The sequence below is a fragment of the Festucalex cinctus genome, chromosome 6, assembly GCF_051991245.1.
Source record: "Festucalex cinctus isolate MCC-2025b chromosome 6, RoL_Fcin_1.0, whole genome shotgun sequence".
NCBI classification, from domain to species: domain Eukaryota; kingdom Metazoa; phylum Chordata; class Actinopteri; order Syngnathiformes; family Syngnathidae; genus Festucalex; species Festucalex cinctus.
This window is the reverse complement of record NC_135416.1, coordinates 25,508,717-25,524,065: the sequence shown is the minus strand read 5'-3', so window position 1 is coordinate 25,524,065 and position 15,349 is coordinate 25,508,717. Positions and strand designations below refer to the sequence as shown.

Genomic DNA, 15,349 nt, shown 5'->3' with positions numbered 1-15,349 from the left:
ATAAATCGTTCAATCAAAAGTTAAATGTCTCTTAGTCATACAAGATACACGTTTGTTCACTATATATTTAGGTAAATTGCTGCAAAGAGCGGTTTTAAGATTAAAAAAGATCATCGCGGTAGATTGTTACGCTCTGATTAAATCTCATAGTTTTGTGTTTTAAATCCAGGGGTGATTTAGTATAGCTAATCTTACAGCCTATCATATTCAATAATATCTTATAGGCTAATTTAACAATGGGAATTTCTAAGTATTTAAAAGAGAAAAAAAAACTCACAAAGACTTGGGATCTCTTAGTTCGAATACGTCGTGCAGCGATAAAACTATTTAGAATGTTAAACGTGCTACATCTTCGCTAGCGATAAGTCTAAAGACGTTTTATTTATCATCGAAGGGTAAGTTAAAAAAAAACAAGAAACAAAACAAAACATAAGGGTTTCACGAAACAAAGCACTATCGGTAACAAAAATAAAAAGTAAGTATCCATATATTATTTACACAAAATACACCTGGCACCTTAAAACGATGCCTACATCCCCCTAAAAAAAAAAAAAAAAAACTAAATCGTAAACAAAACAAAAATAAAACTACATCAACCTTCTTCGCGTACGCACCATGTCCCGAACATGACATATTTCATACCCGAATACTTTCTAAAAAACTACAATCCTAAGCCTTACAAGGGTATCCATTGATAGAAGCCATGGTAATAATTAGAAGATATTTCATTCATACATCATCAAATAAAAAGGTTAACATCAAGATAGAAGACTCTTACAAACACCAGCTTAGAGATTTCAAAAAGTATGACCCCCACAATACATTGCCCTAGTAAATTAAAGAATAATTTCTAAATCAAGTATAAAGTTCGCTGCATTTTAACAGGCTCGAACATTCGTACCTACATTTCTCTCTTTTTAAAATGAATGTATAAAATTATTTATACGCGACTACAAAGTAGTATACTTCAGATCGAAGCATCGTATGACAATCACTTTCAAAGACTGTTTTACTGCCCCCTAGGCGTAAACACCGACACCTTACACACGCATGCACACATGCACACTTTGGACCAGCCTCCCCCTCCACCTCCTAAATCAGTTACTGCTTTTAAAAAAAAAAAAGTTTACGATTACAAGTCCTTTTCATAAATCAGTTTAAGTAAAACAAAAAAAAACAAACAGTATATTTATTAGTTTTTTTAAATATTACAAAAACGATAAGAGGATAAAACCCATTTCCGCGCAGCGCTTTCGTATATACAAACCTCATAAACTTAAACTACAACAAAAATACATAGAGACATCCGATACAATCGTATAGACACAAATTATAGCACTAGCGGTAACAAAACTAGAAACAGAAAAATAGCATTTTATACGTGTACGCATCTGCAGAGGGGGTAAAACAACTTGCGCACTCTGCTCATGAGAGTGCCACCAACACCTTCTCTAAGCCTAATCCTTTTTTTTTTTTTTTTTTTTTTTTTTTAAATCAGTACATTTATTAGTTTTATAACACATCAAAAACGTAAGAGGGGGTAAAATTCTTATGTACAACGCAATCTTATATACAACAGCTCAAAAACATAAAATACATAGCCAGACGTACCTTCTTCACGTACACGCCATATTCCTAACATATCATATTTCATACCCAGATACTTTCTAAAAAACTACTAACCTAAGGGTTACAGGGCTATCCATTGAAATAATCCGAGCTGATTATTAGAAGATATTTCATTCATACATATTCAGATAAAAAGGCTAACATCAAGATAGAAGACTTTTACAAACGACAGTTTAAAGATTTCAAAAAGTATGATCCCCATAATACGTTGCCCCTCCACCTCCTAAATCAGTTACTGCTTTTAAAAAAAGAGTTTGCGATTACAAGTCCTTTTCATAAATCAGTTTAAGAAAAACAAAAAAACCCAGTATATTTATTAGTTTTTTAAATATTACAAAAACGATAGATATTAAAACCCGTTTCCACACAGCGCATTCGTATATACAAACCTTATAAACTTAAACAACAACAAAAATACATAGAGACATCCGATAAAAATCGTATAGACATAAATTATAGCACTAGCGGTAACAAAACTAGAAACAGAAAAATAACATTTTATACGTGTACGCATCTGCAGAGGGGCTAAAACAACTTGCGCGCTTTATTCATGAGAGTGCCACCAACACCTTCTCTAAGTCTAATCCTTTTTTAAAAAAAAAAAAATCAGCGCATTTATTAGTTTTATAAAGCATCAAAAACGTAAGAGGGGGTAAAATTCTTATGTACAACACAATCTTATATACATCAGCTCAAAAACATAAAATACATAGCTAGACGTACACCAAAAACGTGAGAGAGGGTAACCTTATGGTGTCAAAGGCCGCCTACAGCTTTTTTCTCAGGTTGGGTGGGGCTGGTGTTTTGTAGAACAGAATTTCTCAGAGAGGTGAGAATGGAGGAAAACTCCAATTCGGTCATGTATTTGGCGAGGTAAGAGCATTTTAACACAGCTAAAACCTCCAAAAATTTAATTTTTCATGTTGGTACCTCTTTAGTATTTTATTTACAAGCTCGTAAATATTCTCATTGGTACATTTGTAGAAAATGTATATCCCCAAAGCAGGTTTACAACTAGAACGTGAGCAACGCCTTGCCGTGATTTAGTGTCATTAGTATTATTATTTTGCACAGTGAATCACATTTAGGATAACATCTAAGTGTGTCTTTAAATCTGGTAAATGTGGAAAATTCCAATTTGAATTGCTACAGCCCTAAAATAAAAGTGTACACATCCTCCCTCATATACATATTGCATCTATGGTGTCATAAATTCAAGCCGTGGATCCTTTCTAAAAAAAAACTATTAGCCAAGGGCTTACAGGAATACCCTTTGTAAGAGACTAAGGTGTTAATCTACTGATAAGAAGCTGATTTTGGTTAAATTGTTGCAAAGATCGGCTTTAAGATTAAAGATTAAGGGTTAAGTAGAGTATAAATCTATTAACGTATCAAGAAACTCAAAGTTTCATACTTTTAATTCTCTTAGTTTTAAATAGAAGGTATAGAATCGCATGTATCGTAATACAAAGTATACTTCAGACTAAAGCATCAGATATAACAGTCTGTTTTACTAATGGGAAAAAACACAGGAAAAAAAAAAAAAAAAAACATGCACACACGCTGTCAGACGTCTGACCAATAATGTCCACATGCAGTTCCTGCCTGAGTTTGTGATTACATATTCTCTCCAGAAATCAGTATTTTTTAAACTAGTACAATTATTATCTTTTTTAAACACACAAAAAAAAAAAAAAAGTAAACAAATTTTCGCTACTCTAATGTCATACATTGTTCCGTCATTCAAAATGTATAATTTACAAATTGAATACCTTTGAATCAAATTTTTAGGTTTTACATTCAATATCAACATTTTAATACCCTAGTTTACTTTTGTAGACAAAATTATACCAACTTTATTGTGTTCATCCTACCGAGATTTCTTTATTACATTGCTATCAAATACAATGCACAAAACATCAACCGATTAATTTCACGCCTCACTCTAATTAAAATTAAAATAAAAGTGTACACACCCCTCTTCATGCACAAATACATCTATGGCAGGGGTGTCAAACTCATATTAGCTCAGGGGCCACATGGAGGAAAATATATTCGCAATTGGGCCGGATCGGTAAAATTGTAAAATAATTTGTAAAACATTGCCGTCAATTACATGCAGATTTTCGCTATTTGTGGGCCAGCCGTAAATTGTGGGGCGCATCTGTACAAATATTGTCCTAAATTTTTTTTGCATAAACCTGTATATTGTTCTCTGATTGTGTGCCGGGTACCGTTAATGAAGTTATAAGGACGTTAATCCTTGTCATATGTGTAGTTGAATGTGTCTTATTCAGCATGTTTGTGTTTGATTCATGTTTTTATTTTTTAAACAAACTAACTTTAAATTGTGTTTAAAATAACGACATTCAGAGCAATTCCATGTACAAGATGCATTGCTCAACTGAGCCTTACTTGTGTAATTATGAATTTATAAGCTTTGATTGTAGCCGGCTGATTAATTGGGCCGACAGTCTTTTTTTTTTTTTTTTTTTTTAAACTTTACAAAACCATCTCGCGGGCCGGATTAAACCCCATTGCGGGCCTGATCCGGCCCCCGGGCCTTATGTTTGACACCCCTGATCTATGGTGTCATAAATTCAGACCGTGGATCCTTTTATAGAAAACTATTAGCCAAAGGCTTACAGGAATACCCTTTGTAAGAGACTATGGTGTTAATCTACTAATAAGAAGATGATTTTGGTTAAATTGTTGCAGAGATCGGCTTTAAGATTAAAGATTAAGGGTTAAGTAGAGTATAAATCTAATAACGTATCAAGAAACTCAAAGTTTCATACCTTCAATTCTCTTAGTTTTAAAAAGAAGCAGACGTCTGACCAATAATGTCCACGGGCAGGAATTGCCTGAGTTTGTGAATACATATTCTCTCCCGAAATCAGTATTTTTTTTTAAAAAACTAGTACAATTATTATCTTTTTTAAACACACAAAAAAAGGTAAACAAATTTTCCCATCCCTCCCAAAACAGCGTACTCTTATACACATCATAAACATAAAATAATAAAAACATACACGTCTAAGCATACCTATAAACATCACGTATATATAAAATGTACAAATTCTAGCATTCATCGTCTTATAATAGATACCATATAAAAATAAAACGTATCATTTGTAACCGAAACGTAAATGAGTTAAGTTTGGTTTAATATACGGATAGTGTTCAGTAACATTAAAAAGATGGCTGCAGGGGGGTTTAGTATGATACTAGTTTCGATCTGCTGTCGCCAAAAATTTAAAATTAACCCTACTTAATATTTAAAGGCTACTCTAATGCCATACATTGTTCCGTCATCCAAAATGTATAATTTACAAAATGAATACCTTTGAATCAAATTTTTAGGTTTTACATTCATTATCAACATTTTAATACCCTAATTTACTTTTGTAGACTAACTTTAATGCTCCCTCTCTTAATCATACGCTGTAACATCCTTTACGCTTTAGATGGCGCCGTTTACCACGGCGTGAGGGAGTCACACCTCCCCGCCACCCCCCATTGGCTTTTACATAGTCACACAGATACACAAGTTTTTAGTCTAAGAAAAAGGACGCGGTTCTGAAATGGGTTAAATAACCGCCCTTTACGCACGAATAATCTGTTTTTTCGTCTATATTTCCCCCTCTCCATCGGATAGAATTGGTTAGAAACAGAAACTTTATTTTTTTATTTTATTTTTAAAAAAAGAAAAAAAAACCTCGAAGGAGACGCGACTTCATATTCCGAAACACCGGTAAGTCTCTTTTATTTATTTAAAAAACATAAAACAAATGGATAACATTTTTTTAATATTCACAACACTTTAACTCGAATAAGTGAGCCTCGTACTAATTTACATTCACGCACGCACATACCCGATAGAGGGCGGTGGTGGGGGCTTCCTGCCGCCCAACATGGTGATAAGGGGGGGTCGGGGGTTCCTACGGTTGGTACCCGTTCTACTTCAAAGTAGGTAGCTTTATCAGTAATTTGAATTACAGGGGGGGGCTTCCCCCATTGCTACTTCAAAAGCTGGTGGTAGGATCCTTCCTGTAAGATGAAAAAAAAGTTTTTTATCACCTGGACAACAAAAGCTACTGTTTGGGGGTTCAAAGGAATTACGTAGACAATCGGTGGGGTGGGTGACCGGAATCAATTGTTTGTTAAAGGGGGTGGGGGGACCGGAAAACAATAAAGCTACTGTTTGGGGGGTGACCGGAACCCTATGTTTGTTAATGGGGGTGGGGTGACCGGAACCCTATGTTTGTTAATGGGGGTGGGGGGACCGGAAAACATGTCTTTGATGTTGTGGGAAACAGAATGTCATCAATCAAATTTTGACAGGAGCTGGCTTCCGGCCTCTGATTGGCTAGGACGATGAGGGGGGTGGCTTCCAACCTCTGATTGGTTAAGACGATGAGGGGGGTGGGGAGGGGGGTGCAGAATATCATCAATCATTTTTGACAGAAGCTGGCTTCCGGCCTCTGATTGGTTAAGAAGGTGGCAAGTGGGTAGGGGCTTAATTCAAAATAACGGCATCTGATTGGCTAAGAAGGTGTCAAGGGGGCGGGGCTTACTTCAAAGGACTGTTTATGGGGGGGGGGGGGGGGGGTAAGATGCCGGAAGGGGGCGGGGCTTACTTCAAAGGACTGTTTTATGGGGGGCAATCAATCACTTTTTGACATTTGCCGCATTGTTACTATATATCAGGTGTTTCGAGTTAGACGATTCAAGTGATTAGTTGAATAGCCTACTAGTATACTTTTTCAGGATATTCTGTAAGCCATAATCAGCAATATTAAAATAATAAACGGCTTTCAATATTTCATTTGATTTGTAATGAATCCAGAATGTATTTTTGTATTTTTGTTTATTTTATTGCATTACAGAAAATAAAGGACTTTATCCCAATATTATAATTTTCTGAGACAGTTCTGTAGAAGTGGAGGATTTATTCACATTATTATTAATTAATCACATTAATAAATTATGTGGTTGTAAATGAAGTAGTAGTTGGAGTAATAAATTTATTTTTCATAGGGTGTGTGGAAAATGAAACAACAAGGAGAGTTTGGCACCTAGACAGGACCTTTAGTCATACTGCAATACAAATTTGCACTATGTTCATATTATAATGTTATGTTGATAAAAGTACTGTATTCTTTTATTGAGTAATTGCATCAATACAGTATCTGCGTGTGTGCGTGCAACTTCATTCAGGTTAAACAGTAGGGCTGGGTATTGCCGCCAACCTCATACTCAACTCAACTCAACTCAAGTTTATTTATATAGCGCTTTCAAACAGCCTGAACTGTCACAAAGCGCTTTACAGAAAGACAAAAACAAACATAACATAAAACATTAACACCAATACAATACAATCACAACAAATCAACATTCTTCCATCCCTACATACGCTTTGATGTTTGAAGCAGTTTTTAGATGAAAGAGGACAGAATCAGCCTCATTTCAGCAGTTGATCAGAGACGTGATCTCAGCATGCATGACGTCACACACATTTGCTACAAGCTAAGTTTGCTTATAAGCTAGCTCATAAACAAGCAGCTGCTGCGTTCGCGATGAGCACCATACACACAAAAAAGAATGGTCCAATTTTCCAGTCCCATCAAACTGCCTCTCCTCCAAGCGCCGAACCTCCATCCACTCCACGACCCGCGTACACCACCGCGCCCAGCGGCGACGTTCGCGTCCTCATCCATCCTAGCTAACCGGCGTAGACTGTCCAGTGGCGCCGACATTTCCTCCGAGCGGAAGGGCTGTGAAAATGCTGCTTGTTTCCTGGCGCAAAAAACACAAGCAGGTGCACGGTGGGGCAGTCGGATGGCCCCGACACTCCCCCATCGGAAACCGTACCGGTGCAGGCATGCAGCTGAATGAGCGCAACCGCCAGACACCGACACTGTCCTTCGAGGAATATTACGGCCATAACGCAGAGAACAGTCCACTCCATAAGCGCCATCCATCCAGCTCACCAGCGCAGACTGTCCAGCAGCGACAACTTCTCTTCCGTGCAGAGGGGCTGTGAAAAATGCTGCCTGTCTCCTGGCGCAAAAGACACAAGCCACCCACAGGTGCCCGGTGGGGAAGTCGGATGGCCCCGACACTCGCCCAACAGAAACCGTGCTAGTGCAGGCATGCCGCTGAATGGGTGCGGCCGCCGGGCACCGACACCGTCCCGCGAGGAATATCACGGCCAAACCGCCGATAACAGTCCAGTCCAAATCGGGTCCACACAAAAGAAGAAACGCCACATAACAAAAAGAAAGACAAAGACGGCTGCTGCAGCTCACAGCGCCATCAACAAACAGCCAAGACAAGAGAGTCGCCAGACACACCGGCGCACGCCATCTTGTCGAGGCAAAATAAATAAATAAATAAAGAATAAAATAAAATAAAATAAAAAAAAATCGATACGTATCACGATACAGGGGTCACGATATGATACGTATCGCGATACATATGTATCCCAATACATGATCTTCAAGGCGATACGTATCCCGATATATTACATTAATTGACTTGCATTTTATAATAACAGTCATATGTATACCTAAAGTATAGGTTTATTATGCTGGATGACAAAAATGTTTTTGTTAGTAGCTCTTCTGGTTTATCACCAAGCGGCATGCCTGGTTTAAATGTGTACGCACTGCAGAGCAAGGAGCAGTTTTCACAGACACACCGGGAAAATTTATTAATAGGCATGAGTCGATATGAGCAAAAATATCAAAGTATTAAAATTACAGCTCTAAAATGTGCTTATTTGAAATATTTGGGGAAATAAAAACAGCATTTTTTTCATGTAACACATTTTATTTTGTTTTTTTTAAACAAAATATAGGAAAATTGGTACATTACGACATGTGCCACGTTAAGTTTATAAGTAAATAAATGTTGGTATTCTTCCTCTGCTTTAATTTTTCTTAGCAAGACACAGTGTCCAATCACTGGTGAGCTATTTTTGCATTAATTGAAAGCAATTAACTTCAAAGACGCTGCTGGTTTTTATTTTTTAGGTACAATGCAAGCTGCAAAGGCGAACATTAACTGCCTATTTAAAGTTAACGAGCAATATCGATTCTGACACCTGCGTATCAATACGTGTATTGTAATGAGGCCCGCAACGATATATTGCCGTATCGATTTTTTGAGCACACCCCTATTAAACAGTGCTGAATTATTTTTTTGTACATTTTATACATTCTTAATAAACGGCACATTATGTGCAAAAATCTCCCCTGTGCTTAATATGTACTAATATATTTGAACATTTAGAGACTCCGATTGGAATTAATTTTCATGAAAACAAATTTGGCATCATCTTTGGAAGTACATATAATGTATTCCTAAATCCTAATGGCCATGTTAGACATTTTGAGTTTATATATTAAAAATAATAATAATAATGATAATGGGCAAAAACGTGCCCTGCAATTGGCTGGCTACCAGTCCAGAGTGTCCCCCGCCTACTACCCAAAGCCAGCTGAGATAGGCGCCAGCACCCCCCGCGACCCTTTTGGGGAATAAGCGGTCAAGAAAATGGATGGATGGATGGATGGGCAAAAACGTTTTATAAAAATAAATTAAGACAAAGTTATATTTATCTGTTTTTTGTTTGTTTGTTTGTTTTTTTTTTAACAATCTGATCCGTGACTTTTGTGATCTGTTGCACCATTAGTTGTTTGGGTAAAAAAAAAAACAACAACTATGTGGTGGTCAACAAAAAAATGAATTGCAGTATGTCCAAGATTTGATCACTGATGGTGAGGCAACAACTTCAAATTTCGTTCAACATCTGAAGTTGCTCAAAGAACGTTAAGTGTCATTGTTAAGTGTTAATGTCAGTTGTTTATTGTCAAATTATCGTTGCTTGTTGTGTATATAATGAGACTGTAATCTCACTGGTAATACAATGCAAACACAGCAATCTGATGCACCTCTCTGGGTTCACTCCCTGACTCCTACTTTAATGGTCACCCGAAATAAATATCATCTACGATGTTGTTAAAAAGACTTGAAAAGACTTGAAACTTGTGACTCGCTTGAGACTTGTCAGTCTTGACTCGGGACTTGACTCGGGACTTGAGGGCAAAGACTTGAGACTTACTTGTGACCTGAAAAACAATAACTTACTCCCACCTCTGCCTTCTACTATGCAAATAAAAGAACCCAGAGATGTAGGGGTGCTTTATTTTATGTAATTTTTTTTTTAACTTTTGTAAATGTTCAGTTTGCAGATGTTAACTGAAATAAATATTTCTCTCTCGTGAATTTTTTTGTGCCCCAGGTGTGCCCCAGCGCAGTATTCAGTCTAGTGACGTCCTTGCCATCATGCTCAACATATGGGACAAAGGTACGTAAGTCGAAGATACAAAAAAATAAATGATTTCTACGGCTCATCAAAAAGCTAAGAGTCAACATCGAAATGATTTATTAATTTCAAAACTAAAGAATGAAGAAAGTAGAAATCAAGTGTAATTTATCACACCTTGCACCTCCAAAGCTTATCAAATTAAACATATAATCAAACAAAAATGTAGGCCCCCCCACCCTTAGCAATAAACTAGTCAAGAGCTATCTTCCCCCTTTACAAAAAAGACTTGGCTCATTACATTAATGGAAAACTTTAGATGCGGCAACTGCGCACACTGTGATACTATAAAGACCACCAGTTTTTTTGTTTTTTTGTTTTTTTCCGAACACATTAAATCAAAAATACAATATAAATTAATTAATTAGCTGTAACACTACCTTTGTGGTTTACAAACTTGAATGCCCCTGTGGGCTTTTCAACATTGGTAAAACTAAGCGCAAATTTAAATGTTTCATTTTTTTCAGTAGTGATTTTTATTTTTATTTATAAGTATTGCTGCTTGCTGATTGGATATTTAGCACACCCCACATGGAACATGTGAAACATATAAAAGCAGTTGTATGTCCATTTCAGCTTGCCATTATGAAGGCTTACAAAGACCGAAACGCATAGGCAATTTTTATTTATTTATTTATTTTATTTTATTTATTTATTTTTTTACCAACTGGCCATGTTTGAATAAAGACCTTTTACTTGTAATACCTTTGAGGGCCTCAGTTTTCTCATTTTTGAAGTGCTTTGCGGATCCCTCCACTGAAGAGCACCAAAGAAACATTTATTTTATTTTTTTTTTAAAGATCCAACATCTCCTAGCAGCGCTCCTGCATGCTCTGATTGTTCGCGCTCAAAGAAAATATAATACAAATATGAATTTTAGTGTCTTTCTGGTGGCGCATTTGTTGTTTTGGCTGAGATGCAGATGTTCCTGAATCCTGACAATCAAAATGTTCCTGACAAAACATCCAGAATGTTCTTGAAGTTTGAAGTTTGTTTGTTGAACATATAAACATAACATATAAACATAAACAAATAGCAAATAAAAATGTAAAGAAAGAAGAAGAAGAAGAAAACTCATACCAATCATTTGTGATGGTTTACATGTCGAAAGCGAGTAGGAAGAAGTTTCATTTAATTAATTTATTTTTATTTATTTTTTTAATTTATTGAACATATAAACAGATGAACAGCAGAGATAAGAAAAAACAACAACAACAATCAAAAGAAAAGAAAATCCCAATAAAATAATCATTCAATCAATCATAACTTACATGTTCAAAAGGGAGTAGGAAGAAGTTAGAAACTTATTAAGTTAAAAACTTATCTAGTCCTACCCCTTATTCTTTATATCTTTTAACTTATTTCATTATTAATACAGTAAATTAATACATTACAATAAAAGAAAATGTGTAATCCTGCTCGTGTAAACAATTTCACTTTAACATACGTACATTTGTCAGTAGCGTATGTGTATGAATTTCTTAGGCATACTCATACACAATAATAATACATCCTCATATTCGCATATACAATTTTCATTACACTCATAAAGGTACATCGAAAAAGGAAATTACATTTCTGCAATTGTACTAGCTCATGTCTGATTTAAATAATGCTCTTGAACTTTACTTTTAAACATTTTTTAAACTCAACAATTGACTTGCATCTTTTCAAGTCATTACCAAAATTATTCCACAAATTAACACCTCCACAGAAACACACCTTTGCTTAATATTTGTTCTTATTTTGATTTTTTTTGTAGACACTTGTACGTACCCCTTATGTCATAAGGATTCTCTCTAATTTCAAATAGCTTCTGAATACTGTGGCAGAGTAGATTGTTGTAAACTTTATACATTATTTGTGCTATTTTAAACTCAACTAAGTCATAAAATTTCATTGTGTTTAATTTAATAAATAGTCAATGTGTTGGTTCTGTATATTTTGATTGATTAATAATTCTTATGGCTCGTTTTTGCAGCTTAAAAACAGGGGTAGTAGTAGTTTTATATGCATTTCCCCAGATTTCTACACAATAAGTCAAATATGGTAATAATAATGAACAATATAATGTGTATAATGATTTCATATTCAGAACATCCTTAGTTTTAGAGAGTATCCCTATGATTTTTGACAGCTTCCTTTTGATATTTTCCATGTGTGACTTCCAACATAATTTATCATCACACACCCTTTCTATTTCAATTGAATTCACCATAATTTTGACTTGAGTGTTTTGTCGAGGCCTCCCAGTTCTGAGGACTCCGGTTCGAGTCCAGGCTCCGGCCTTCCTGGGTGGAGTTTGCATGTTCTCCCCGTGCCCGCGTGGGTCTTCTCCGGGTACTCCTGTCTCCTCCCACATTCCAAAGACATGCATGGCAGGTTAATTGAGTGCTCCAAATTGTCCCTAGGTATGCGTGTGAGTGTGGATGGTTGTTCGTCTCTGTGTGCCCTGCGATTGGCTGGCAACCAGTCCAGGGTGTCCCCTGCCTACTGCCCAGAGCCAGCTGAGATAGGCGCCAGCACCCCCCGCGACCCTTGTGAGGAATAAGCGGTCAAGAAAATGGATGGATGGATAATTTATTCATGTCAAACCAATTTTTTAATGTATTCAATTCATACTCCAAAGTAGTCAGAAGCTGCTTCAGGTTTTCTCCTGAACGGTAGTAGTAGAGTTGTGTCATCAGCAAATAAGACACTTTTCAATATTTTTGAGACACAACAGATATCATTTATTTTATGTACAGTATAAATAATTTAGGGCCTAGCATAGACCCTTGGGGAACTCCATGAGTAATCTTCAAGTGTTTTGAATTTATATTGTTAAACTGCACATACTGGTGTCTTTTTTTTTTCCAAATAACTTTTCATCTATTTATATGTTAAACCTCATATACCATATTTCTCTAATTCATTCATTAATATAGAATGGTCTATAGTATGAAATGCTTCTTGAGAGGTGATGCTAGTTTTTGGCATCTCTCAAAGCCTTTTGCAACAGCAGCAGCATGTCAGGTTCAAATTTATGGAAGAAAGATTATACCAAAAAGGTTGCTACAGCTAGCAAAGGGTGTCAAATCTCAGTTATGGTTCTACTTTCACTCTGGCAAATTTGAAACAGTTTGGCCCTGCGCTGTCAATTATAATTTGTCGTTGGTTGTAGCTGTTTCCAGGCCTTGGAAGACATTTAGCCTGTGATTTCAACCTGTTTCTCTTCCAAATCAGCACTTGCCGAGGTGGACACCATACTTCAAACCAATTACAATTGGACGTGGATCCTGTGGTGGCTGGCAACTGTTTTATCTGCTTTCTATATCAGTAAGTTTGCCACCGACTACAACTACTACTACCCAGTTGAATCTGGAACTTTTATATTCATTGCAATGTAACACACCAGTGAGTAGTTTTACAGCCATTTAACAGATGTACATGATGTACAGTACATACCGTATACCATTTTAAGGATAATAAGATTTCTGATGAGATACATTTTGGCAGTTTTCTTGTTTCTAATGCTCAGTCCTGATGGTGTCGTGATTCTCAGCTCTTCACTCATGTTCCGTTTTCTCTCTTGCAGGCATACGCCTAATATTTCTTCTCAGGTAGCAAACGTACCGCAGAACTATGTCCAGAGGGGTGGGACGGGCGCATTCTTAATCTTTTGTCTCAGGAAACTGTGCGAGGACGAAAACATGACTGAATTCAGGTACAAGAAAAATATGCAAACCCTTTGGAATTGTCTGGAATTGATCATCAAACAAATGTGATCTGACCTTCATCATAAATCCCAACAATAGACTAACACACAGTGCTTAAAGTAGATGGGGAAACTGGATGATATTGTAAATTTTGATACACATCTGGCATTCCCATTTTAACAATTATTTCTTGATTTTTTTTGGACATTAATGCTTGTCCTGTAAACATAATAACTCCAGGATAAAAGTTGAGCTATGTGATAGCCTAGTAATTAAAAAGATCTGTGATGATCACATTTTAAATGACCAATTTATGCATGAATAAGGTCATTCCAAAGGGTTGACAGTTTTTCACTTGTTGCAGTGATACAAATCTGTGTCTGTCTTCTCAACCACTTTGAAGGACTTTAATTGAACAGAACAGACATTTGTCCACAAGCCATTCTGAAGAACTTTGTTTTAAATGATCACTTTAGTGAATTGAGCCCAATGCAATCAAATGCCACGTTTAATGACCTTTGAATTTGCTGATCCTTCTGGCTCTTTTCTCCGAGCCGACACCCCGGATGGAAGCAAACAACTCCAGGTCGAGTCTATTCTCCGAGATACATGTCCTGATGAAGCCCTCATCTTCCGTCCTGTACCACAGAGGGTCATCACTGAATGTACTTCACACCTCTCACAGTGGAAGCTGTGGGATGTGACAGCAAAATCGTTGCGTTTTAATATTGGTACAAGACTTACAAAGGCCTTTAAATACCTGCTTGCTTGTGTGTATGCGTGCGTTTCACAAAGCTTCCACAGCACAATGTCCTTGTGCCATCATTAGTTGAATCCTGTTATACACAACCACTCCATTATTAGCAAAGCACCTACTTTAGCCTAGCCCACCTACTTTAGCCAAGTTTTGGCATTTGGTGTACAGTATTTTATTATCAGTTTGAGCCACGATGCGTGCAGCTTCTGTTTCGTTTGTTAATGTGAAATGGGAAGCGATTTCAACTAAGCATCTTTCTTGAGTTGCAAGAGAACAAAATGTGACAGTCTTCAGTTTTTGCTTCGGCCTGTTTGCGGTCCTGGAACTGTACCACTGGAACAGTACCACTGTACTGTTCCACGGTACTGTACCACTGTTTAAATGCTGAAAGACTGATTTCTGTTAGTGTCTTTTTTTTTTTTTTTTTTTTTTTTTTTCCTGGAACATCTGAACTCTGTTGAATTTCTGCTTTCCTCTTGGCTGAACACTGTATGCATTATGCATTACATCCATGCAAAACTGAATTGTAGAATATAGTGAGCGATGCCTCCCCCCCACCCTTCCTGCCTCACTTTTGTTTCCTTTCGTAAAGATGTCTCTTCAAATAAAACTGATTAATTAAAATCCAGCCTTTGTGTTATCAAGGTACAGCTGTCAAATGTTTGAAGTATGGTGAGCAAAGTGTATATACTGACCTAAATTCATAATTGAGATGATCCATCAACACACTTTGAACATCCCTATGGATGTGATGCATCATTACCGTTTATGTTCATCAAAGTATTACCTTTACATGTAAAATGTTCTTTAGCATATTAATGAATGTTGATCTAGTGCAGGGGTGTCCAAATTACGGCCCGAGGGCCATTTGCG

General features: G+C 36.6%; 1 protein-coding gene across 4 annotated transcripts in view; it reads left to right on the top strand.

The window, feature by feature from the left end:
• The window catches only part of LOC144020796 (nuclear pore membrane glycoprotein 210-like), a 128,209-nt gene extending 113,105 nt beyond the window's left edge, over nucleotides 1-15,104 (top strand). For 3 of the 4 annotated variants that reach the window (XM_077524598.1, XM_077524597.1, XM_077524600.1), the window contains 3 exons: nucleotides 9,938-10,003; nucleotides 13,247-13,339; nucleotides 13,599-15,104. In XM_077524598.1, coding sequence (XP_077380724.1) covers nucleotides 9,938-10,003; nucleotides 13,247-13,339; nucleotides 13,599-13,627 — 188 coding nt within the window. In that variant the 3' untranslated portion in view covers nucleotides 13,628-15,104. The remainder of the gene's footprint in view (nucleotides 1-9,937; nucleotides 10,004-13,246; nucleotides 13,340-13,598) is intronic. The other variant, XR_013283972.1, reaches the window with a different exon arrangement.
• The last annotated feature ends 245 nt before the right edge of the window (nucleotides 15,105-15,349 follow it).